Source organism: Physella acuta, unplaced genomic scaffold (assembly GCF_028476545.2).
Source record: "Physella acuta isolate Inbredline_101_S28 unplaced genomic scaffold, ASM2847654v3 ptg000320l, whole genome shotgun sequence".
Taxonomy (NCBI): Eukaryota; Metazoa; Mollusca; class Gastropoda; family Physidae; genus Physella; species Physella acuta.
In genome coordinates, this window is record NW_026731839.1 from 305600 (window position 1) to 333574 (window position 27975).

The 27975-nt window shown below is 40.0% G+C and overlaps 1 protein-coding gene across 5 annotated transcripts in view; it reads right to left on the reverse strand.

The window, feature by feature from the left end:
- The window catches only part of LOC131940515 (cAMP-dependent protein kinase regulatory subunit), a 197467-nt gene that overhangs the window by 39486 nt on the left and 130006 nt on the right, over window positions 1-27975 (reverse strand). Inside the window, exon 1 of one of the 5 annotated variants that reach the window (XM_059299179.1) lies at window positions 26429-26510. The exons of 3 other annotated variants lie outside the window; for them this stretch is intronic. In XM_059299179.1, coding sequence (XP_059155162.1) covers window positions 26429-26476 — 48 coding nt within the window. In that variant the 5' untranslated portion in view covers window positions 26477-26510. Of the gene's footprint in view, window positions 1-1243; window positions 1363-26428; window positions 26511-27975 lie in introns of those variants that run through there. One more of the 5 variants, XM_059299180.1, reaches the window with a different exon arrangement.

The following is a 27975-nucleotide window of genomic DNA, read 5'->3' on the forward strand; positions in this document are numbered from 1 at the left end:
CTCTAATGATGTAGAGGGTAAAAAAACATGTTTATCCTAGACGGTATGAAATCCCTCCCCCCACCCACAGACCTATTGAGTTGTTATGGTACAAGCAGGGGCTCTAATAGGGCTAATCGAAGACACAGAACAGGGTTGTCTGACGTAGACACTAATAAGTCTTGGGACAACAGCAACGTGCAAGTAACGATTCGAAAAGAAACTGTATACGTCTAAATACTTGTGTTTTTTTTTTTTATTCCTGTACTCTGGGGTTATGGGAATCCGGATCTATGTATCAAGTTATCGCATGAAATGGTATACCTTTTGTGTGTGTATGCAGTGACACACAGTTCAGATTTTTATTTGTAACATTTATTTTCAAGCTCTGGTGTAGAGTATTACATGTTGACTATAAATATTTTTGAACGTTACACAATTGTAAGAGTAATCATGTTAGTTGACGCACGCACACACATACACACACGCACGCACACAAACACACACACACACACGGACGCACGCACACACACACAAGACAAGCTTTTATAGCAGCTGTTGTTTCAGGACTATACCCCCTACGGTACATTCAACAGGCGAGCAATTTAAAAATTTCAGCTAAGCTATGTCTTTTAGTTTTTTTTTGTACCAATAGGATAATCACAGACCGAGACGTGTACAACTGGAAATGGGTCACAGAGAGGGGAGAAAGAGAGAGATAGAGAGAGTGACAGAGAGAGAGATAGAGAGAGACAGATTGACAGAGAGATAGACAGAGAGAGATAGACAGAAACAGAGATAGAGACACAGAGAGATATATACAGAGTAGAGATAGACAGAGAGAGATAGACAGAGACAGAGAGACAGAGAGAGATAGATAGAGAGAGATAGACAGAGATAGACAGAGAGAGATATAGACAGAGATTGACAGAGAGACAGAGAGAGAGATAGACACAGAGAGATAGAGAGAGAGACAGAGAGACAGAGCGGAAGATACACATATAAGATGTTCTAGCCAAATCTACCCACTTCCGGTTGGCATACTTTTGAAAGAAAGGGAAGGGGGAGATAATCTAACCGAGGCACACAAGGGAAATCACCCTCATTCGCTTTCATCGCCCAGTTTTAAACGTTGACGTCACTTAATTAATCAGGTGACGTAAAATAAATAATTAATAATTTAATCAAGACAAGAGCAGCGCCCGTCCATAACCCACTGAAGCGGTGTTGACAAAGATAAAACAAGTGTAAACGGTCAACTCACCCACATTGTGAAAGGTAACAATCCACTAATCCGCTGGATTACAGAGGATCAACTGCACATGTCAATTCCATTTAAACCGGTCGGATAAACGGTTTTAAAATAAGGCAGGTGTTGAACAGGTATCCACTTTTTTTTTTTTTAAAAACTCGCCGCAAACGTCCGTCTTCGTACACCAGACACTTAGAATGTAATCGTGTCAAATAGCGGAAATCATCCGCATTGCGTAAATCCGCCACATTGCGTTAAAATCCTCACAAAAGGAGCTAATCCAACTGATAGAATAATTTCACATTTTGTCAGATGTTCTGTTTAACACATGTGCTATCTTGCCTTACTTTGAGTAGATTAAGAGTCTACTAAAATAAAATACTAAAGCCGAATATTCCTCACGTTTGTTTCAGAAAGTAGTGAAATGTCAGGATCTCTCATTTCAAACGAATTACCTCCTAAGATTAAAATTATAATTACAATTAAATTTTAACCATCACAGAAGTACGATACGTATTTTAAAATTTCACACAGCCAACGGTTCCTAACCCACACAGCGCATAGTTCCTAACTGACGTAACGAGATAGATTCTAACCGACGCAACGGACAAATTTTAACTGAGAAAACGGATAGACCTTAACCCACACAATCGATAGTTCGAACCCACACAACAGTTCTTCCCCCACACACCAGATAGCTGCTAATGCCACACACACACACACACATACACACACACATACACACACACACACATATACACACACACAAACCGGTGTGAGAAAGAATATCCCAGCGAGCGAGCCAACGTTTGAAAAATGTGTAACCAAAGTTGAAATTATTTTTTTGGCTGCTCCCGCGTTGGCCGGCTCCGCCTTGAGACAACAAGCAGACGGCGGGGGACGTGCAAACAGTGGCGCCCTCACACCAGGGGCTTGGGTCCTGCGCCTTCATGTGTGACCCAAGTTTCTGACCGGTGGATTGTTGCGTTTTGTGTGACCCAAGTTTCTGACCGGTGGATTGTTGGGTTTTGTGTGACCCAAGTTTCTGACCGGTGGATTGTTGGGTTTTGTGTGACCCAAGTTTCTGACCGGTGGATTGTTGGGTTTTGTGTGACCCAAGTTTCTGACCGGTGGATTGTTGGGTTTTGTGTGACCCAAGTTTCTGACCGGTGGATTGTTGGGTTTTGTGTGACCCAAGTTTCTGACCGGTGGATTGTTGGGTTTTGTGTGACCCAAGTTTCTGACCGGTGGATTGTTGGGTTTTGTTTGACCCAAGTTTCTGACCGGTGGATTGTTGGGTTTTGTTTGACCCAAGTTTCTGACCGGTGGATTGTTGGGTTTTGTTTGACCCAAGTTTCTGACCGGTGGATTGTTGGGTTTTGTTTGACCCAAGTTTCTGACCGGTGGAGAGTTGGGTTTTGTTTGACCCAAGTTTCTGACCGGTGGAGAGTTGGGTTTTGTTTGACCCAAGATTCTGACCGGTGGAGAGTTGGGTTTTGTTTGACCCAAGATTCTGACCGGTGGAGAGTTGGGTTTTGTTTGACCCAAGTTTCTGACCGGTGGAGAGTTGGGTTTTGTTTGACCCAAGTTTCTGACCGGTGGAGAGTTGGGTTTTGTTTGACCCAAGTTTCTGACCGGTGGAGAGTTGGGTCTGTTGTTTGATTCAAGTTTCTGACCGTTAGATAGTTTGGTCTTTTGTGTGACCCAGATTTCTGACCGTTTAGTAGTTGGGTCTTTTGTTTTGTTTTGTATCTGTTGGTTTTTATTTTTTGTTTTTAAATTTTTGGTTGTTTTTTGATGATTGGCGAATTAATCTTATGTTGTTGTTTTTTTTTTTAATACTGTAGGCGCCAGAAGTATAGAGCTAAATGGGTCAGTGGATACAGGGGAAGGGGTGGGGGGGGGGAATATAGAGATTTAAGCTCATGGGAAATTAAATAATATATGTTACGGGTCATTTGTAGGTTAGACTAGAATAGGATAGAATGATCTAGAATTAGGGGAGAGTGAGTGTGTGAGTTGAGTTTACCCTAGAATATTGTTAACCCCGGTGTGTTTGTGTATTGTTATCCCAAGGTCGAATGCGGTATAAAATGTGGAGTGAATGGTTGTCAGGGGTTAGTTGGTAGTGGTTAGGTCGAGGGCTATTCTGTAATGTGATATGTGAGGACCTAATAAACGTATTGAACGTTAAACCGAGTCGTTGTTGAATTCGAATCTAACTTGGACGTAACAATATATATCATCGTAGTGTTGGTAGTGACATGACAATACACCACGACATAGCTTGGAGCCAATGACGTAACTAATCTTTACGTAATATAGTGTTACCAAGGGACATAACAACACGTCACAACCTGGTGCCAATGACGTAAGACCTCCGCCCGTTAAAAGTCAGCACCAATGACGTCAAACTACCAGGCGTGACAAATCTATGTCGATGCTGATCAATCACAGGGAACAACAGGGGCTAATAAAATCTTAATTATGACACATTGATCACCGCGACGCTGAATGTCTTTGTGGCAATGGGAAGGGGGAGGTAATGATATGACGGATGGTGAGTGAACATAAGGGGAAGTAGTAAAGAAAAAGGAAGGGGGTGGATGATTTGACATATGAAAGGGGCTAAGAAATATGGCTAGAACAATATTTATGTGCTGAATTTGATGGAGAGACTATGTCGGTAGTACTAAAATATGCTTGAACCGATTGAATTCAAAGTTTTTAAATAGCTCTTGCTTATAACATGCATCTACGCAGCAACTACGTAAGTCATCCGTTTCTAAAAAAAAAAAAAAAAAAAAGACGCGCACTGTCCTATTTTATACCGTCGCTACTTAAGTCGCAGACGAAAATACCCACAAGAACCAGTCTAGTTCCCATAGCAACCATTTTGCCTCGCCAAAACTCACCCAACAGGAAACGATTGTTGTGGGTGAGGGGGGGGGGGGGGGGGGGGGATTGATGACAAAACGATGTCACGTTAATGTCGGATAGCTTGTTTCACGTGATTTACCGATATTCACGTCATGTCTGCCCTGTGTTTTTGTGTCATTTACATCTAAACTCATCTGTGATTTACAGCCGAACAAGGAAATTTTTTGTTGCAAGTATAAATCTTGAGCTGATATATCACACCATAGAAAGATTTTTTTTTTTAATTTTGAATCGATGCTAGCCAAAAGTAATGTTTTGTTCTTATGTAACACGAGAAATCTTAAGGGAAGTTTACTTTGACGACTTTTTAAGTCGCGAGTTTGTGAGTCACTAACGTCACAATTAGTCGGTAAGTCAAGCTACACGGGCATTAGATCGTACTTACTATGCGTCAGTATAAGTATCGAAGTTTGTAATGCTAGCTTTGGTGGTCAGTCTGACTTGGCTCTAAGCTAAAGAAAACTGGTTTCAATAACAATATACATCTACATTCGATATAGCTCACCCCCCAACCACCCCTACCCCCACAGCTCCTAAATTCCGGTCCCACGTCGGCCGTACAGCGGAGAACGAGGTACGACTTTCCGGCAACGGATCATTAAAAGAAAAGTCTGAGAATGGCCCGCCCAGATTTACAACTTTTATTACTCCCCTAGACCAGCGGGTAATTAACCCACATCACACGCTGTGGGCCGCTAGCGACGCTCTGCCTCCTATTGTGACGTCAGAGTTTTATGACGGTGTTACATCAAGTTCGTATCCAGAATTCCCAGCACTAAACCAGAGATGCGAAAGGTCCCTTTACTTTTTTTTTATTACTTCCCTTTATCGACTCTATTTCTGATATTTTGTCCATGATATACAATAGGCATTCTACAGAATTGAATGAATGCGGGTATGCATTTTAGCTATACAGACTCAGATATATTAAAGTTTTAAAATAAACTAACAGTATTCATAACCATAATGTTTCAGTCTTAAATCTAATATTTTAGAACTTTAACAATCCTTATATATATATATATATATATATATATATATATATATATATATATATATATATATATATATATATATATATATATATATATATATATATCAAAGATTCTAACGAAACTAACAGTATTTAAAACCAAAATCTTTCCGTCTAGAAATCTAATATTTTAGAACTTTGACAATTCTCAGATATATATCAAAGATTCTAAAGAATCTAACAGTATTTAAAACAAAAAATTTCCGTCTAGAAATCTCATATTCTAGAAAATTGACAACCTTCTATATTGGGGAATCGCTACAACTCTGACCTGTTGTTTGTTTGCTATTTTTAATTTCCGCACTCATTCTGTAAAGGTGGGGTGGGGAACACTAGAGAAATGAAAACGTACAAGGACCGATGCCTTAGGAGTGTTGACCGACTTAAAATGTTTAAACTTCAAATCCGAAATGTAAGTAGATTTAAACATCGAGATTTCAATGTTTTTTTGTTGTTGTTTGTTTCTTTATTTATTTATTAGTCATATTTTATCATATAAAATTTTTATTTTAAATATTTTTCTTTCAACATTTAAGAAGTGAAATTCTATTTACAGAAGATCACATAGGTAAACAGACTTCGTCTAGGCAACTTAGAAGGTCGTCAGTGCGAAGAAATGTACTAAAAACATTTTTTTTATTAAATCTCCCTTCATCCCTCGTACAAATACACCCACTCGAGAGCTTTGATAATATAAACATGAAATATTTCTAACGATATTTCTAACAATACTTCTAACAAGATTTCTAAGAATTTCCCCTGTCATATATGAGTAAATAAATAACAACAAATGCACCGTATTGAGCCTATTTCTTGGAAGCCCATCTACTTCCAAGTGTGTGACTTTTTAATTAACACTCATCTCATTTAACCACTGTATTTTGAATGTTTAAATGACACTCAAATGCTAGAGAACTTTCCGGAAAGTGAAACAGGAAGTGGTTGCTTTGGAGAAAATATTTTTGTGGACTCCCTCACGCGGATTTTTTTAAAAAATATTTGTAAACATCCACAGCAACTCAAAAATATAACTTTTATTTCCAGAACAAACGTTCACAGAAGTTGCCTCCCTTTTTGTGCCATTTTTTTAAAAAATATATGTAGCTTACATTGGCCACGTAAAAAATAAACTTAAAAAATACAAGCCTCGGGCAGAAATTTTTAATCCAATCGAATCGATATCAGCCAATTAAAAAGAAAGATCAACACTAACCACTTGTGTTAATTAAACAAAAAGTAATCACTTCCGGGGGAGGAAAAAGCGTCAACTCAAGTGAGCGCACAAAGCAAACATTTACAGTGAGACGGGGGGGGACAATTAACTCCCTTGGTTCTCTTGGCTAGCGACGTCACTCGAGGCTTGACGAGTTGTGTGAGAAACTGGTTTCGTGAGGGGTGGGGCTAGCGTTGTGGGGGTGGTTCTAGTGTAGAGAGGGGTGCGGCTAGCGTAGGGGTGTGGTAGTGAGGGGTGGGGCTAGCGTTGTGGGGGTGGTTCTAGTGTAGAGAGGGGTGCGGCTAGCGTGGTGAGGGGTGGGGCTAGCGTTGTGGGGGTGGTTCTGGTGTAGAGAGGGGTGCGGCTAGCGTAGGGGTGTGGTAGTGAGGGGTGGGGCTAGCGTTGTGGGGGTGGTTCTGGCGTAGAGAAGGGTGCGGCTAGCGTAGTGAGGGGTTGGGGTGTGGTGGTGAGGGGTGGTGTTGACATAGTGAAGGGGGGTGCTAGTGTGGTCAGGGTTGTTGTGTTGAGGGGTGGTAAGGGGTGTTGTTGTGGTGAGGGGTGATAAGGGGTGTTGTTGTGGTGAGGGGTTGTGTTGTTGTGGTGAGGGGTGATAAGGGGTGTTGTTGTGGTGAGGGGTTGTGTTGTTGTGGTGAGGGGTGATAAGGGGTGTTGTTGTGGTGAGGGGTGGTGTTGTTGTGGTGAGGGGTGATAAGGGGTGTTGTTGTGGTGAGGGGTGGTGTTGTTGTGGTGAGGGGTGATAAGGGGTGTTGTGGTGAGGGGTTGTGTTGTTGTGGTGAGGGGTGATAAGGGGTGTTGTTGTGGTGAGGGGTTGTGTTGTTGTGGTGAGGGGTGATAAGGGGTGTTGTTGTGGTGAGGGGTGGTGTTGTTGTGGTGAGGGGTGATAAGGGGTGTTGTTGTGGTTAGGGATGGTGTTGTTGTGTGGAGTGGTGTTGTGTTGTGGTGAGGGGTGGTACTAGCGTGGTGCTAGCGTGGTGAGGGAGTGGACGTGTGTAAAAAGGGGTGGTTGAGGCGTGGTGCTGACGTGGAGAAGGGTGGTGCTATTGTGATGAGGGGAGGTGATGGATAGATGAGTGAGTGTTGAGAGGTAAAAATGTTGTCGTGGTTGCGGGGAAGGGGGGAGGTGATGGCGTTGTGTAAGAGAGAGAATAATGCTAAGGTGATGAAGGTCGTTGTGAGGGAGGGGGGGTTGGAATGAATCGTCGATAACGACGGAGGAATGGCCGGGAAAGGGAGAGGGGGGTGCGGGTTTGATGAACATCGCATAAATCAGGTGATAGATCTCAGGTTGATTCCCCACAAATCTAACTCGGCCAATGAATTATTCAAACTCTTCAAACACGGCTATCATTATTTTCTATTTCAGGTCTAAAAAAAGGTTTCGATTTTTAAAAACCCGCTTAATCAATGCAGGGTGTGTATTTGTGTAGGCGACGGCTGAGGTCTTAGCGGTCGAGATAGCTAGACCACCACATACACTACGTGAGCTTCTGAAATTATAAACTTATTGTTTTATCTTATATTTCACTTTTCAAAAAAAAAATGGTAATGTTGGTTTGACTCATTAACTTTGACAGACTGCATAGAAAAATAAACTGTTCTTGATTTGAATCATTTCATCATCTTTTCCCCTTGCATGCCCCAGACTCAGGGACTCAGGATTCGAACTCGGGTTAGAAGTCTAGCTCTCTATCGCTAGGCCACGCCACGCCATTAGTTTTTAACATTGAATTAAAACTTATAACTGAAATAGAAGAATAATGTACGGCTTAGAAATTTTTTGATAGAACTTTTAAGATTTAGTGTAACTAAATACATTTGTAGATATAATTACCCCAAATGGGAAAACAAATGGCTATCTCTGTTAATGGGCAGCGTAAACTAGGTCTATAACAGTTCTGAAGCGCCATTTGTAGTTATAGCGAGCTAGATGGTTCATACTAAAATAAAATATGTTTGAAGCATTCACTATAGCTACAGCTATCTAACTGGCTCAGAATGACCGAAAACCAATTTGTAGCAACCCTTATAGTCACAGCTAGCTAGTTAGCTCAGAATGACTGAAAACCAATCTGTAGCAACCCTTATAGCCACAGCTAGCTAGTTAGCTCAGAATGACCGAAAACCAATCTGTAGCAATCCTTATAGCCACAGCTAGCTAGTTAGCTCAGAATGAACAAAAACCAATCGACAAGATACTCTAGAACCAGAAGCCAGGCCCTAACCACTCACGAATGGAAACATTCCATCACCCCACACCTAGAGGCCATCTTCACACAAACATGGCCAGGGGCCACCTCGACAAAAACCACGAGTCGTGGCCAGGCTGGTATAACATAGAAGGGGCCACACAAACTAGGGACGCTGTACATCAATGTAAAACCTAAGTCATTAAAACGTTGCCAGCGGCTGGGTACCCACCGAAAAAAAAATACGACGTGAAATATGGAGTAGTTTTAAACAATAAATTATATTAGGCGTGTGGTTTATGAATTTAAACAAGTGTCTAGTTAAACTAGATTTTTTTTTAAAATGTGTTTTGAAGATAATGACGGTTTTAAGGTATGGGACATTGCTTGCTGGCATTTGAAGAGGAGATTTTTTTTAACTGTAATATTTTTAAAAAACTTGTAGTGACGATTTTTAAAAAATTAATATTGTTTGTTGATATTGACAGTAAATGTTTGTTTTCATGCGATATAGTTTGTTGACGTGTATAGTGTTTTTTTTATCAAAAATGTATATTGATTGTTGATAATAATGATCAAAATTTAAAAAATCGCTGAGAATTCATCTTGATTGTACCAGTCTTTTTTTTTTTACAAATATTAAATTTGGCCCCATCGCTTCGCCGGAACTACACCCTCCCCCACCCCACCACACCCCCCTCACCCTCCCAGCCGTAGGTGTTGATTTAACTAATTGGTAGTTTACATCACTAGGAAAATATAATTTTTCCTCGGGCTAGCTAATTAGAGCTAACAAGGCCTACACCTTATAAATTCTTTATGTTCAACTGTTAAAAGTGAAATATTTGTTTTTTTCGTTTACAATTTATACAGGAGGGAGGGGGATGGCCGGTATAAATTTTCATCATGCGTAGTTTTTTTTTAAATTTTAAATTGAACGTCCGGTGGAGCTAATGAAGAATGAAAGGGGGCGGGATGGATTGAAGGGGGGGGGTCGTTTTTTTCTTACACTTGGTCAATGCTTTAAACGTAGTGGCGTGTCTTACAATATGTCACAAAATTCGTGAGGTTTTTGTATCGTTTACAGACAGACACATTACATCACATTATGGAAGCTCATCATTTAGAGTCAAATATACAGAGTAAAACATAGGTTGTGTGGTTGAAGTCAAATAGATGACTTTGTTTTGTAAATACAGTAGGTGAATAGAACGGATGTAGGTTAGTGAAATGCGCTTTTACTGTAATACTATTTACTTTTCGTAGTGGTCAGTGTTATGTTTAGCCGAAAGGTCAAGTAAGTTAATTGTTAAGTTTAGCCGAAAGGTCAAGTAAGTGCATGGTTAGGTTTGGCCCAAAGGTCAAGTACGTTCAGTATTAGGTTTGGCCTAAGGGTCAATAAGTTCATTGTTAGGTTTCAAAGCTAAACTTTATAACGTACGGTAAATTCAGATTATGGTTGATACCCTAGGCCGTACAGGAAGGAAAGAAAATTAAGTCAAGTAAATATAGGTATAGGGTTAGCATAAACGATTGGTTGTTATTTTTATTACGTTTATTTTTTTAGCAGGGAAATTATTAATTTAAAGAGTCATCAGTGTTAGTTCAAACTACGAACTTTTTCATGTTTTACACTGAGTTGGTTCTCAGTAACGGCATCTCATGTTGTGTTCTACGTCACCACCACTTCATTAAAGCTGTACCACAAAATCTACTGCCACAAACTCGAACCTGTGTGTCTACACTGTGTCGTCGCGACGTCAGCCATCAACAGACACACCGGAAATACACATCTTTTTTTTTATATCAGCGTCGCTACAGCATCGAGAGAAAAGCAGTTGATGGGGGGCTGGGGAGTGGAGGGGGGAGGGGGCAGTTGTATTGATTTTTGTAGCCTTCCAGGCAAATATTTGGAAGAAGGCCGCAGTGTTGACCAGGCTTCGCTGTATCAATGGATGGACGGTTCAAACGTGTACAGTTCCGTTATGAGGTACCAGGTTGGGATTGGTTGGGATCATGTCAGTGGTAAGACGGTTTAACGAAACGTGTACAATTCCGTTATGGGGTACCATGTGGTGATTGGTTCGGATTATATCAATGGTAACTGGGTGAGGTGATCAAAGAAACATGTTCAATTCCGTTATGGGGTACCAGTTAGTGATTGGTTGCGATCATGTAATGGTGAGACGGTTTAAAGAAACGTGTACAATTCCGTTAAGGGGTACCAGGTTCGGGTCCTGTTTGATGTATACAGATATCGACCAACGGTAGCCTGGTATTTCGCAATGGAACATTATTAAAAATAATAAATAATTAAACAATCTAAAGATAATTAAAAAGATGGAAATTACGAATCATAATTTTTTCCCCACAATTTTCGCATTGGGCTAAAATAATTGTTTAGAAGAAAAAAAAGAAGACACGATAGACAACTGATCAATTCCTAGGTGGAATAAAAAAAAATCCACCATAAAGAAACTTATCTTCATCTACGTTAGTAGATAGGGGCGGGTTATCGATCATTCAGTGAGAATTGGGGGGTGCGGGGGAATGGGGGGAATGGGGGGGGGGGGGTAGATGATGAATTCTATTTTTTTAAACCACGCCAATAATGTGAATTCGTTGATATGATGAACATTTGTTAGCAATTTAAGCTAGAGAGGGAAGAAAAAAAAGTTAACTGTCTGGCGAATTCGGCGCCAGAGTATCAGGCGCTGGTCCAAGTCTAGCAAATGGTTTCTATGAACACACTGTCTTCGATGCCGTTTGCCCCGACGCTTCACCGCTAAAAAAAAATACAAGGAAAATCTATTTGCATGGTATCAATGTTAAACTGTTATAGCCGTTGTAAGTTTATATTTGCGAATGTCTCGTAAAGATATGGATTTCTTTTGGAATTCTTTTCAAGCTGGCTAATATAAAAAAAACAGGAAATTTCAGGCTAAAAGACAACCCGATAAGACCATCAAAATCTGGAGGTTTATAGGGGAAAAGAAGAAACTTTTTATTTCAGGTTTACGCAATACACAAAGATAATCTGTAGGACATGGGGGCGTCGACAACATGGTTTAAACAAAAAAGCACGTCTCAGCATCTTGCTGAATTAGACTCATGTTGAAGTGGTTTAGAAGATTCAGCATCCCATAATGCCAAATAAGACTAATTTAACAGTAAGACTAATTCAAAAGCAAGGGCATAAAGCTGACCTGACTTTCTGTTCATATGCCAGAGTCAGTTATACAGGTACACTCTACTTCACTTGCCTCATGGACCACCAGGTTCGAAAAGGGAATTTTAATTTACTTTTAAGTCTAATTCAGAAATAAGATTAAATCATAGCAACGAAGATATAAGAAAGGTACAGTACTACTGTTTATTTTCATGTAGATGTGATTCTTATAATTTAGAATCTTAATATTTATTTTTCCTGTTTTTTTTTTTTTTTTTTTTTTTTTTTTTTTTGCTTTTTTTTTTGTTTAACGTACCTTTAAAAAAATCTATATAGCCTGTATCTTCGCGTGTAGTTTTAACAGGCTTGATTGGAATGACAGGTTTAGCATAGGCAATAAATTAAATATGTATAAGCTCAATATGGATTAAAACTGGCTAAACATTGTAAAAAAAATTTAGAGCCCGGTGCACACTGGAGTGTATAAAAGATGATTTTTCTTCTTCTTCTTTTTAATTGTAATATTGGCCTTGTTTTCCTCCAACAGTTTTGATACGTGTCAACATATTATGCGCCATATAGGCCGTTGACGCCTATTTCAGTCTGCTTTTCTTTTTGGGTTTGCTTCCATAGACTGTACAGCCAAGAACAAACTACAAGGCAGTAGTTGTTTTGTGATAGGAGTATTCTTTCTTAGTTGCTGTCTCCCGCTATCGAGCCTTATCTGCCCGGGGGTTCAAAGTCGGGACCCTTAAAGACCCTTCTCCACCTTAATGTGTCTAAGACATCAAAACAGGCACAACTATTCAACAATACTCAACAATTTCAAACTCAGCTTTACTACTATGCAACAACAACAAAATCTCAACTTAAAGCGTAGAGCGATACACAGTTGGCCGCAGACAAAAGGGAACCCCCAAAGTACCCGGATGACCGCAAAAGCCAGGTGTGCCGCAGACTATTCAACGAGCGCCTCGCGTGCTGGGAGTTCTCCATCCTCGGCGCTGTCCCGTTAACAGCTTTGTAAAAAATGGGATCAGCCGCCACCCCCCCCCCCCCCCTTTTATATACACGCACGCACGCACGCACGCACGCACGCACACCCACACACACACATACACACACTGATCTCAGCTAAACTATTATAAGTCCACAACATTTTGACTTTACCAAGTCTAGCTAACGTTACGAATCTAAAAAAAAAATGAGCTAAACATGAGAACAAACGTTAGATGACAGAGTGCGTCAGAAAGATCGCTCAAATAATAAACAAAAAGCAATTTTTTTTAATTAAAAAAAAAAGAAAGAAAGAAAAAGAGAATGAAAAACAAGTAAAAACAAATAAGAAACAAAACACAACACATAAAATAGGAACATTCAAGCTCACATTTGACTTCAACTGTTACTAACACTAAATACTCCAGTCGTGAAATAAACGCGGCTAATAGAATGGAAATGATTTGTGTAAATACCGAGACGATACATTATTCCCCAAGTAAAAGGTAAACAAACGTTAAGTTTTCTTTTCTTTAAACAATATCAGTGAAATCGAGAAAAGAAAAACAACCGTTAGTGTATGCACTTTATAGTTCAGAAACGCAGTGCTTTACTTTTTTATGAATTTTTAATGGCCCAGTTATTGGTTTTTCTTTCTCATTAAATTTAATAGAATCCCGTGTACCCACGGGAATAATCCATGCGCTATGAACCCGATGCCGTGACGCATTATCTCTGCAACAACACAGATAAAAATAAACAACTAGTTTGTACATTTTTTTAATATCCAGCATCTCTACATGAGTGAGAGATCAATAACGCTAATCATCATTAAGTAGATTAAAAAAACAGCTGATTTGGTTGTAAAAAGACAATTATTTTAAAACAATGAGAAGATCGACTAGTTTATGATATGATATCATCATTATCATCTTTTCCCGTTCGTGCCCAAGACACATGGGCCAGTGGAAATGGAGACCATCTGTTTCAATTACCTCAGAATACTGGGGGATAGTTAATTCAGTGGGGTCGGCGTGCTCGATACAGCAACTCTTCTAGAAGAGACAACTCCAAAATCAAACAACTGCTGCCTTGTAATGTGTTCTTTGTTGGACAAAGGCTATGGAAAAAAATCCAAAAAGAAAAGCAGGCTGAAATCGGAGTCAATGGCCTCAATGGCGCATAACCAGTTGACACGTATACTTAATTGTGTTGGAGGGTACCATTCCAACACTAAAATTAAGAAGAAGAAGAAGTTAAGTTAAGTCAGCACTATGCCCTAACGCCTTTATCTTCCCTAACGATAAAATCAGGTTCCCCATCAGAACTGGACCCAGGGATATCCTACAGACTCGACCCCCGGGAAAAGAAATCAAGACTTTGGGGCTAGCTGTCAAAAGTAAACTCTCCAGGTATATCATGCAGGTCATAAAACGACGATCTGTTCACATTGATGTCAATCTGCTACAGAAACAGGGATTTGAACCTTTCAGTGAGTGAAATAAAAATCATTCTCCACTTTTCAGCAACATGTAAACAATAACACATTGATGACAATCTGCTACAGAAACAGGGATTTGAACCTTTTAGTGAGTGAAATAAAAATCATTCTCCACTTTTCAGCAACATGTAAACAATAACACACTGGGGTCACACTGGACAGGGGAAGTAATAAATGTGACTGTGTGAACGGGGTCAGGGAACGATCGGCCTTTCTAGTCCATAGTTCGGCTAGTCACAAACATGAGCCGTTATGTGGGTGACACAGTCACAAACATGAGCCGTCATATGAGTGAAATAGTCACAAACATGAGCCGTCATATGAGTGAAATAGTCACAAACATGAGCCGTCATATGAGTGAAATAGTCACAAACATGAGCCGTTATAAGAGTGAAACAGTCACAAACAAAAGTAGATATTGTCTCGTGATCTATTGAAAACAGTCACAAATAACTAGTCAAGTGGTCTCTGTAAAACCGTCACCAAAAAAAATTTAGTCAAGTGATCTAAACATAAGTCACAAACTAGCGTCGTGATTCTACTCAGCGCCTTGATCTAACGACAACAACACAACCAATGCCGTGATCTAACGACAACAACACCACCAATGCCGTGATCTAACGACAACAACACAACCAGTACCGTGATCTAACGGCAAAAACACAACCAGTACCGTGATCTAAATACAACAACACAACCAGTGCCGTGATCTAACGGCAACAACACAACCAATACCGTGATCTAACAACAACAACACAACCAGCACCGTGATCCTACGACACCAGCTACAAACGACAACAGATCCCATGCCCTACTCTACAACAGCCACCACAATTGCCCCGCGCTCTAAACTAACCTAATCCATAAAGCCTTCATTAAAATGATAAAGCAAACTATTCCAGCAATCTGAAGCCACGACAGAATAATGTATAGATGGGTCAATGGAGGGCGGCTCTGCTGCTATTTTCGGCAATCTGAGAAATAAGAAACATCTGAGTAGAGGGGGGGGAGGAGGGTTAGGAATCTAGAACTCTTGAACTATTTTTTTTTCCTTTGCCCTTGATAAATCTTGAGAAGCAGCAAATGTGTTTAAATGTTCTGTACCTTAAAACTCGCATGTTGTAGGCTCGTTTCATTTTCTGGGGGTAATCGGAACAGAGGGGAGGGGCAATTTGTGATACAGGGTTACGTCTTAAGGACCTTAGACAACAGACAGCAGACAAAAGGGAAGACTTACGGGTAGTATAGTGTTAACTAGACATGCAAAGGGTTAACGTGGTCCTGGTATGTGATGCTTGCACGTATGAACATAGGAACATAAAATACTGTTGGTAATAAAGAGGAATATAAAACAAAACGCAACAGCAAAAAAAGATATGAAGTAAAAGTAAAGATTCCTCTTTAGACCTAACGATCCATCAGGCAGATGAAGTAGAGTCCATTAGTTTCTTGACCTCGGCATATAAAGGGATAATGTGGCTCGCAGCACTATGCCCAGCAGCCTTTACTTTCCCTAACGTGAGTTCGGTACCCATCAGAGTTGGGTGAACTCAGGGACGTTCCACTAGCCACTTGCTTGAACATGGATTCGAACTCGAGACTTTAAGAATAGCAGCCCAGCGCTCTTCATCTAGGCCCCGCCACCCTTACAAAACATAAACAAACAAAAACAAACACCAGGATATAACACACATCAACAATCCCTATGGGACGACATAGACTTCCATGTCCAATACTCAAATCAATCCCGCCCCCCCCCCCCCTTTCCCAATACAAAGAGATAATAAAAATATTTTTTTTTTCGAACAGAAAGAAACTGAGTGATTGCCCGTCGATCTAAACTGTCATGTTGTATTTCTCTGTTTCATGTTGTGTCCTAGCTTTTATCCCAGTAATTACATTTGGTGGGACATTCGTTCTCACACAAATTTCAATGTGGTTTTTTTTTTATCTCTTTATGTTACGTCAAGTCTCTATCAGCTTTCTAATGCCATTCAACTCTAACATCATGAGCTAAGTTAGATGGAAGGGCGTCAGAGACGTTTGAAGAGAGTGCAGTTTTATTCGCACTTGTCTCATTCATGGTCACTTTCCTCTGAGCATACATCTTCTACTTATGTTATATTCACTTTTAACATACATCATCTACTTATGTTATATTCACTTTTAACATAAATTATCGGCTTATGGCAGACACTTTTCTGTTAATATACATCATTTTCTTATGTCAAAGTCACTTTTCTTTATCATACATCATCTTCTTAAGTCAAAGTCACTTTTCTTTGAACACACATCATCTTCGTTATGTTATATCCACTTTTCACATACATCATCTACGTTATGTTATATTCACTTTTCACATACATCATCTTCGTTATGTTACATCCACTTTTCACACACATCATCTACGTTATTTTATATTCACTTTCCCATACATATCAAAGTTTTGGCTTGTTTTTTAATGCCGCCTCCACGGGTAGTTATAACATTAATGTAATGTGGGATTTCGTGAAGTAAAAATGTGTGAAGTGGAGTTTCTTTTGTTAACTGTGTGAAATGGGCTTTCTTTAGAAAACTGTCGTCTGGGATTCGTTTTGGTACAGATGCCAGGAGAAATTTCTTAGGCTCAGAAAGTGAAGTTGGATTTCTTTAATTACAAGCGTGAAGAGGATTTCTTTGGATATATTATCAGTGATTTCTTTGGTTAAAAGTATGAAGTTGGATTTCTTCAGATATATTATCAGTGATTTATTTGGTTAAAAGTATGAAGTTGGATTTCTTCAGATATATTATCAGTGATTTATTTGGTTAAAAGTATGAAGTTGGATTTCTTCATATATATTATCAATGTCTTATTTGGTTAAAAGTATGAAGTTAGATTTCTTCAGATATATTATCAGTGATTTCTCTGGTTAAAAGTGTGGAGAGGATTTATTTGGTTAAAAGTCTGAAGAGGGATTTCTAAGTTTAAAGTATATGTACTTTAACTGGGATTTCTTTAACTAGAAATTTCGGTAATTCAAGTCGAATTTCTTTTAAATCTACGTAAACCCGATGAGGAAAAAAAAATCAAGCATAAATGAAATCACGATTTTTTTAAAAAGAAATCGATACGGGGGGACGAAAACAAAATGTAGATAACGGCTTGTGTTACGTGGCACTGTCGCAGAGACGCAAGATAAGGATTATTCCACTAATGCATTCGGACATTACAGACGTAATCAATGGGCGTTCTGTAACCATCGATTAGCTATGATAGCCTGGGCACTGGACAGGACCGTCGTGGGGAATTAGGCGCAGTGGGGAGAGACGGAAGTAGGGCAAGCAAGGGGGTTAGTTACGATGTGGCCAGATCAAGCAGGTAGGTAATTGGCCAAATGTAGATTAGTTGTTTAACTGTTGTAAATCAAGATATTAGTTCATTAATTAAGGTGGATTTTTTTTTAAAAAAAAACAGGGTTCAACGTCGTTGCTATAGACTTAATGAAAACGCTAAATGTTATAAGATAGCCTCCATATCGTTGAAAATAAATTGTTTGCTGGTTTGAAATTAACTTACTTATCCCAATTTTCAAACATTTGACTATAAACAAATGTTATGATAAATTCAGCTATAAACACGAATGGCAGTACCTTAGTTACACCATCCATATTGGTCACATGATACAGGCGATATGTTTATAACAACAAGTGTAGCTAGATCGAAGGGTTGCATGTCTTTTATTGGCCAGATCAATTGTTGCTACATCCCATCAAAGGCGTGTGGAAACGGACGAGGCAAATCGCTGAGAAATCTCATAAACGTCTTTAATATAAGGCGCAGAAAGAAGATTCAATGACGTGTTTTTCGTGTATACATCACATTTGCATAGTTATCTATATACTACTAAAAGTCAACTTTGTTTACATGTTTGAATATTTATTTGTTTGCCTGATCGAAAATTGTGATATGTTCGACTCTATCTGGAAAGCTGTAAAATGGTATGCAGGTAGAGAATAATTTTTTAATGCAGACAGACTGTTGATCACAAATTTATTTAAAGACGTTAATTAATTTATTGATTTATTCCTACGCAGAATAACCCATTTTTTTTTAAATGTTAAAACCTTGACTAAACTTTGTGGGAATAGTGACGTCACAGGTTTTTGTTTACTCTTTAGTACAATAAAATGGCGGCGTCTATTGAAGAAAATTGTGTTCCCATTCAAAAGTTTAACGCGTTCTAAATCTAATTTTCTGTCGGTCATAACTTTAACAATACGTCCGTTTGCTGTATTTATTACGTTCCAACACTTATATCAATTTTCAACTGTCTTTTTCATTTAGTTTTACGATAAATTTCTCTAGATCTAAAGATCAGCTATCGAAGGAAATTTATGAATCTAGCCTAGATCTAGATCTAGCCTAGATGTAGGTCACTAGATTCAATGTAAATTCTACATCTAGAATCTATTTCAGGCCTTAATTATTTTATATAAATCTTTGTTTGGCTTATTTAAGATAAAATTTAATTTGAAAGTTAGTACTACTAGACTTATTTTTAGATCTAGATCTAGAATCTATACGCGTAAATCAAGTTGCATAAGGAGACACATAGTATAGTATAAAAATTCACTTGTGACGTCACGAGTAAATAGCTAAAATGGTAGCGTAGTCAGCTCTCATGCAGGAGGCACGGGTTCTAGACCAATATGTCAGTGAAATTTTTTTTTTCAATTTTTTTTTTTAGATGTGAATGATAACGTTGCCTATCTGAACTTGGCAAGATACAGGGCAGGTGAAGTAGAGTTCATCTGTTTCTTTGTCCTAAGCATATGAAAGGATAGTGTGGTCAGATACATGCTCGGCTGGAATTGTTTTTTAAACGATAAAAACATGTTGTCTGAGACTTGGCAGGACACTGGGCAGGTGAAGTAGAGTTGAGTAGGTCACCTGTGACGTCAGTTTATGAAGGGATAGTCCGAAATCGGTGTTTTCGGTGTTTTTAAAAGATAAAAAACATATATTTGAATGTGGGGTCTGTTTTTTGTGACGATAAGTGACACTGCAGTAGCGTACCGAGGAGGGGGGGGGGGGGCGGTAGGGGAGGGGAGGCGGGGGTGGGGAGGGGAGGCGGGGGGTGGGGAGGGGAGGCGGGGGGTGGGGAGGGGAGGGGGGAAGGGGGGGTGGGGAGGTGGAGGGGGGAAGGGGGGGGGGACATATGTTGGGGCGCCAAAATGGTTTGGAAAAATAAATTGATAGGTTGAGGGGGGTTCAAATCGAAAGTTTGAGTGGGGGGGGGGGGGGTGCACATCAAAAGTTTGAGGGGGGGGGGGGGGGTTCAAATCGAAAACTTTGTCCCCGGGCGCCGGGAAGGATCGCTATGCCTCTGAGTGACAGACGTGATGTTTTTTGATGGATGACCCCCGAAACCCACAGTTATCCAACGGATGACGGGTATTCTAGTATGTTCTATTCTGACGGCTAAGAACCAATTTCCGGTAGGCGAATCTTATAATGTGACCCACCTGGCACTAAGATAAAACATGACCCGTGTTTCTTAACAAGACCCATCTTGCTGGATATCACTAGGGTTACTAGAATTCAAATCGATTTTCTAGACATGGGTCATTTTCTAGAGTTGACCCACATTTGTGAAAATGACCCGTGTTTCTAAAAGTGAATCGGGTTGGTAAACACGACGCATGTTATTAAAGATGACCCATGATTCTTTCTAAAGATGAAAAATATTCAACGACCCGCGTTTCTAAACATAAACCCATGTTTCTAAAGATGAAAAATATTCAACGACCCGCGTTTCTAAAGATAAACCCTTGTTTCTAAAAAGGACCCATATTCATGAAGAAGAAAAAATAAATTCAAACGCACTTTTTTAAACTGGTGCCAAGTTTCTAAAGACGACCCGAGGTCTCAAGTCTAAAAGCGAGCAACAGCTTGCTTCAAATATCCTCCACCCTTACCTCCCCCCATCCCCCAGTTCCATAGCGCGTGTTTTCTAGGTTGTTTTCCCAGTATCTATTACATGACGTCACTTAGGACTCCATTCATCATCTCGTCGCTGTCAGGTTCAACAACACCTGACTCAATGGGGGTTGGGGTCAGAGTTCAAACTAGAGGGAGGCGCCGCTAGGGTTAGAGTTCAAACTAGAGGAAGGCGCGGTTAGGGTTAGAGTTCAAACTAGAAGATGGCGCGGTAAAATTAGAGCTAAATCTAGACGATGGTTGGTATAGCTAAAGTTAGAGCTAAAACTAGATGTTGACTAAGATGAGATCTACGATAACACGACAGTTTCATCATTTTTTCAATGGCGTATGTTGTCCTGTTACAAAAACGTACCTTCATAGCGCTGTAAACGCGGATCAAATCATATGTACTAGAAAAATATTTTTAAAAACCATAATAAATATCTAGGACTGGTTATGCTACCCGAGATAGAGAGAAGAGAGAGAGAGAGAGAGAGAGAGAGTGAGAGAGAATGAATGAATGTTACGTTCTTCTTAAAATGGAAAGGAGTTATTTAACAAACAAATAAAAAACACAATATATGGAAAAATCAAGGCGTTGCTAAATCAAATTTTCCAAGATCCGAACCCACAACACCTGATCCACACCAATAACTATTCTCAGCCACTTGAACCACCCAGCCTCCCGTGAACTGAAGTACTCAACAAGGGGAGACAATAACCACCTGCCCTGACAAGAAACACACGAGTTGTCTGCCTTTCCCACCCCTGATGTTTTACAACGTTAAAATAACACCTTCAATCCAATTTAAATTTCAAGCACTGTATCTTTTAGTTCTTCTTTCTTTTCATCGAAAAAAAAGACGTTACAATTTTTTTTTTATAAAATACGCGTTTATAAAACATTTTATTGATCTAATAAATGAAAACACCATTTTCTTTTTACTCAGTTCGATTTACATTGTGAACTAGATCTAGATCTACCATATTTTTACATAACTTGAAAAAAAAAGTCGCTAGCGATATTGAGAAAAAAATTATGGAACTTGTTTTGGTCTTAAGACTGGGAGACCTTGAGTCTAGGGAGAGGGGGTGGGGGTGGGGGTGGGGGTAAATTAGTTTTCATTTCCCCCCTCCCCCTCCCCTAGAGTACCGAATGGGCTTTGGCGTGACATCAAGTCTGAAATATGTAATTAGATTTTACCGCGTTTTTTCTCTGTTGTAATAATTCTGTGTTGGGTGTCGGGGTGGTCGGTCTAGCACTTTAGATGGAGGAATGGGATGAGATGGTACTAGAAGACAGTTGGCAATATGGGATAGGATGGTACTGAGGGCATCAGTTGGTTATACGGGATGTGATGGTACTGAAGGCATAAGATGGCAGTATGGGATGTGATGGTATTTAGGGCATCAAATGGCAACATGTGATTTGGCTGTACTGAGGGCATCAGATGGCAGTATGGGATGTGATGGTACTAAGGGCATCAGATGGCACCAAGGTTCCACATATGGAACAAGTCCCACGAAGATATACCATATGTAGCACACCCAAGCACAAAGGTTATGTACATTCCCTGATTAAACGTAAGCCTTTCCTCTTTGATGTTAGATATTACATGATTAAAATATCTCGTTAAATCTCAATCCTTTGATGTTTAATATTTACTTATTACTTTTTTTTTTATTAAGACGTTTGTAGGTAGTAATTGTGTAACTTAAAAACTGCACTTTACGAACTTAAAGGTCCACTGCTACACTTTTCCAGCTAAAGGTCCAGGTCTAAAAGATCCAAAGCTACAAGTGCACATCCAAAAATCATTACTAAAGGTCCAAACTAAAGATATAAATCTACATGTCCACATCCAACAATCGTCAGCTTAAAGTTTGCGGCCGCGAGATAAAAAAAAAAAACACAAGTTAGTGTTCACAACAAGATCTGCATACCACCAAAGTATAAAATTCAATCGCTAACATTTCATGCCAAAGTGTTCTATGAGAAACTGGTCAAATATTAGATAAAACATTCTGTCTGTTCTCAGAACTATTCACCGCTCCTCAACCCACCCCCACCCCCAAGTTGAAGATGTTTTTAACCTGGTACAGACCTGATGTAATTAGAGCTTCGACCGTCCGTGTTGTTAATGTCAGGGTGGGATCGAATCCCAGTGGGACCCGCAGCATTTGTGGGGTGGCTAATTAGGCGAGGGAGTACACGTTACTTTTTTTTTAACTCGAGTACTGACAGTAGTGAGACAAGCACACACAGACACACAATTAAGGGGTGAGGTGAAAGTTGTCTCCCATTTGTACCGGGTAAAAGTTGTCTCCCCAGTGTATGGGGTGAAGGTTGTCTCCCATTTGAAGCGGGTAAAATTATCTTCCTTTTTGTACAAGGTGAAAATTTTCTCTCCTTTGGATCTGGTAAAGCTGCCTCTCCTTTGCACCAAAAAAAGTTGACTCCCCTGAGTACCTGGTAAAAGTCGTCTCCCCTTTATACTGCGAGTTAGAGTTATGTTTCCCTGTCGTCTTGGACAAAACCCAAAGACGCGCGGCGGGTCGATGCAGATATTTACAAAGATCAAATCGTCCACAGCTCCCGCTGATGGCTAGGTGGCCGAAACTCACGCCCAGTGGTCAAGTGGCCATCAGACAAGGTCAGCCTCGAGGGTAAAAAAACATGGGCCGGCACGGCTGGATTGTTGGACTATATGGGTTAGGACATACAGCTCTGGACATCACAACCATGTTGGACTATATGAGTTAGGACATACAGCTCTGGACATCACAACCATGTTGGACTATATGAGTTAGGACATACAGCTCTGGACATCACAACCATGTTGGACTATATGAGTTAGGACATACAGCTTTGGACATCACAACCATGTTGGACTATATGAGTTAGGACATACAGCTCTGGACATCACAACCATGTTGGGGCTGTTATTGCTGGGCATCATGGGATACCAAACAGATTCGGCTACTATAGCCTTATACCATTGCATATCAAATATATTCGATTACTTTAGCCTTCTACCATTGCATATCAAATATATTCGATTACTTTAGTCTTATACCATTGCATATCAAATATATTAAACTACTTTAGCCTTACACCATTGCATATCAAATATATTCGACTACTTTAGCCTTATACCGTTGCATATCAAATATATTCGACTACTTTAGTCTTATACTATTGCATATCAAATATATTAAACTACTTTAGCCTTACACCATTGCATTTCAAATATATTCGACTACTTTAGCCTTATACCATTGCATATCAAATATATTCGACTACTTTAGCCTTATACCATTGGATACCAACAGACCACAGCAACCTGTGCAACAACTAAACCTAAGATGCAATACACTACACACACAACGATCAAAGAAAAACGCTGACGTCACTCGACTCCACACCAAAAAAAAATCTGATGCAATCGGGTAGATTTGAAAAATAAAAAAATTGATTCCCCTCCCTCCCCTCCCATTTTCCCCCAATATGACAGCCCTTAAAACATATTTGACAAACCGATTCTCAACCTTCAATTTGACAGGGCAGACTTCCGGTTCTAGACTAGGCGTGACACGCTGCTCCTTGCGCCAAAGGAAGCCGCACAAAGCTAGTCTTGGGGACATGTGGCGTTCAACCCGGCGAATTAAATTGCCCTGGCAGGATCGATTCTTCTCGGGTTTGTTCAAAAAAAAAATTCACACACCCCCCCACCCCTCATCCTATCCACACTTCTAGCTAACCAACCCAACCGCAAAAAAAAATATTCTTTTTAGTATTCTCAAATGAACATCCGGGTATTAAGGTGAAACAAATGTTGACTGCTAATGAAGAATGTGTCGTGGACCAAAAAGACCAAGAACAATAACAATAACAGGTGGGAGGGTGGTAGGTGGGTGGGTGGGAAGTCGTTGCGTAACTATGGTCATGACGTCACGGCAAGTGTCAAGGTACCGGGGGCGGGGGGTTATGCATGTCACGCAGAGCAAGTAAACATTTCCAGGGGAGAACAATTTTACTTCCGGTAAGAGAAGGTCTACATTGTCGCTCTATATGCCGAGGTCATTGAAATAGATGAACTCTACTTCATCTGCCCCATGTGTTTTGGATACAAACTGGAGAAAAATTACTTGGATGTTTAGTTACCGCTATTCTTTACTTGCGCAATATCTAAGTTAATCAGCAGCATTTTCGCAACTTATTTAACATGACAACGTTCCAAAAATTGGGCGCCCCTTAGAAACTTAAAGGATTTGTGAGGAGAGTGTTAAAAACAGACGAATGGAGTTTAAAGTCTAAAGTCAACACCTCTAGAAGACCAAAGTCAGCACCTCTAGAAGACCAAAGTCAGCACCTCTAGAAGACCAAAGTCAGCACCTCTAAAAGACCAAAAACAGCAACCCTAAAAGACCAAAGTCAGCACCTCTAGAAGACCAAAGTCAGCACCTCTAGAAGACCAAAGACCACAGACCTCTGAAAGACGAACAAAAACACATCCATATTTTCTCACCGCCCTGCACAAAAAAAAATGTCGCTCACATTTGGAATTGACAGGTTCCGTGATGGGGGTCTAGTAAAAAGTCGTCAAAACGTGGCTTTTAAGGGAGGGAGGGGTTTAAAAAGGTTAAAAAGTCGCACGATGGCGATAAAAGGTTAAAAGATGCAGCACGTTAGCGTTAAATGGGCGGGTCTGTACCAGCTGACAACTGTATTTACCGTCAGTTTAGTTGTTGGGGTGGATATGAGGGTGGGGGAATGGGGGTGGGGTGGGAATTTGGGGTGGATGAGGGGTGGGGGTAGTGAGGGTGAGGGGTGGGATGAAGGGTGACATGAGGGGAGGATGGATGAGGGTGGGGATGTGGGGTAGGGTATGTGGTATGTGGGATTAGGGATGAAGGGTTTGAGATTAAAGGTGGGTGGATGAGAGGTGGAGGATATGGGGGTGGGGGATGTGGGGGTGGATTAGCAGTGAGGGGAGAGAGGGTGAGGGGTGACATGAGGGGAGGAGGGATGAGGGTGGGGATGTGGGGTAGGGGATGCGGTATGTGGGATTAGGGATGAAGGGTTGGAGATTAAAGGTGGGTGGATGAGAGGTGGGGGTGAGGAGTGGAGTGGAGTGGAGTGGGGTGGGGTGGGGGATGTGAGGTGGGGTATGGTGGCGGGGGACGAGGGGTTGGGGAATGAGGGGGATGAGGAGTGGAGAAGAGGGGTGGGGAATGAGGGGTTGGAATTAGAGTAGGAGGGGTGGTGGATGTGGGGTAGGGGCGAGCACCACAGTACAAGATAACACAATAGGACAAAATCATTTCTAAACGCATAAGAAACAGCTGGATCCTGATAAAACAAAAAAAAACTAATTTAAAACTTTACAAGTACAGCCATAATCGATAAAGCAAAAAACAAAAACAAAAAACACCGAGGATTAAAAATCAAATTATAAAACACATGAGCAACTCCAATTCCACCCCACCCCCATCCCTTCCCCCTACATTTTTTCCTGTTATTGTTTTACTGATCATCCAACGCTAATCGCTAAGCTTCAGGTGCAAACAATATATACAGGAAACAGGTCTGGAATTCTACGATAGAGAAGCTGAACTTGAGACCAATAAAATTGGAGTTCATATAATTGGAAAATATAATAAATTTTGGTTCATATTTCATTGAAATAAATGTTTCAGATTTAAACAAAACGAAGTGCATATTTTTTTAAAAAATTAAACAGTCTAGACATTTTTTTTCAAAATACATGAAACAAAAAATTCGTTAAAAGGCAACTAAGTGAATTTTAGTAATAAAAAATATCTATAAACACAAAATTGACGAAAAGTTAACTATGAAAATGTCAGTACTATAAAAGTCAGGTATGAAAAAACTAAACTTGGTAACTGAAAGTGTTTGAACTAAAACGTATCAATAAAAACAGAAGTGGGAAAAAAGATAAATATAAATATGTTTAAAAAAGTAAAAGCACTTTATAAAACAAAGTTGTTTTTAAAAAGACATATGAAAACGGCAGTTATAAATAGTAACTATTTTAAAAAGTAAAAAAAAAAATGGTAAATATAAAAGTTCTGTAGTATAGAGTATCTTTAAAATCATAGGTGGTAAAAGAGGTCAACTATAAATAGGTAAGTAAATCACGTGACATCACCTGCTGTAAGGTCACGGTCCGTCTCTCTTCACACAGCGAGGCCGACATGGTTCATGAACACGACGGGCAGTCCTTTGGTGTGAACATTATTCTGAACATGCTCATAGCATCCTACCCACCCTACCAAATTCTCCACAAACTACCACAAGTCTGGTGTGAGTAACTCACAGCACACGTTCCTTACTCAAAAGTTCAGTTTAAGAACAGCACAGGTCCGGCAAATGTTGAGTTACACTACTTGTGAATTCCAACAAATACAACGCTCTCAACTCCAAAGTCCGGTTTTAGAACAGAGCAGTCAGGAGAATGTTGAGTTACACTACTTTAGGTGTGAGTAGCACTCAGCCAACGGTCCCAATTCCAGCTTTAGAACAAACCTGTCAGTAGAAGGTTGAGTTACACTACTTTAGGTGTGATACCCCCCAGCACAACGTTCCTTACTCCCAAGTCCAGCCTTAGAACAACACTAGCCAGGAGAAACTACACTACCTTCAGGGTGGAAGCACTGATTGCAATCTAACCTTTTCCCTCGCGCATGAAGGGGCTGGTATTTCATAAAAAAATATGTTAACACTACCACATAACTCTCACAAATACAAATGATATGCCTTATTGTTCACGTTACAACTTTAGAAGACAAAACTAGGAACATCTGAACCTTTCATTTGAACTATATTAATGCAAAATAAAATTGTTCAAAAACTGCTCTTACATTCTCATACCAAACGGTGTTAAATCTCGCAAGTAATTGTCGTATTTCAACTATTAAACATTAAAATTTCAACAAATAAAATGCAATTATTATATTTTAAGTGACATTTTATATCCATCCAAAAAAGTGATCATGAAAATAAAGATACGACATAAAACTAAAAGAAAAAGTGTATGTCTGCAGTACTTAAAAGATGAACACAAACTTTATTATAAAGAAAGTGTATGTCTAGACTTGTGTTCGGCACTTTGGCCTCACTTCTGCTACGAGCAGATGGCGGTTCTTTACACAGCGGTTCGATCTCAACTCACCCACGTGCAGGATTATCACGTGACACAGCACACCCGGGGGACCATATGTTGTACACGTATTAAAAATATTGTCCTAAAAAGTACTTATATATATAGTCAGGTGCGACTCTGGAGAAAAACGTAGTATCTAGAGTTGACCCTAACGAAGCTAAGAGAGACTAGGGTCCATTCTAACCAGAGTCGGTTTACTGCGGCACCCTATACATAAACCTTACGAGTCCAGAACTTGCGAAGAAACCTAAAACAGCTCGAAAGTTCGATAACTGCAAGCTAAAGCAAGAAACATGCAGAGACCAAGTTTTCAATTTTTCTCTGTTCCACCTGACAAATTTCACCCATCACGCCACCATCCACCATCCACCGGATATCGACTTTCAACTTTTCTCTGTTTCCCCCCCCCCTCCCCCCACAAATTTTACCCAAACACGCCATCAAGCCACCATCCACCGGATATCGACTTTCAACTGTTCTCTGTTCCACCTGACTAATTTTACCAAACACGCCACCATCCACCGGATATCGAC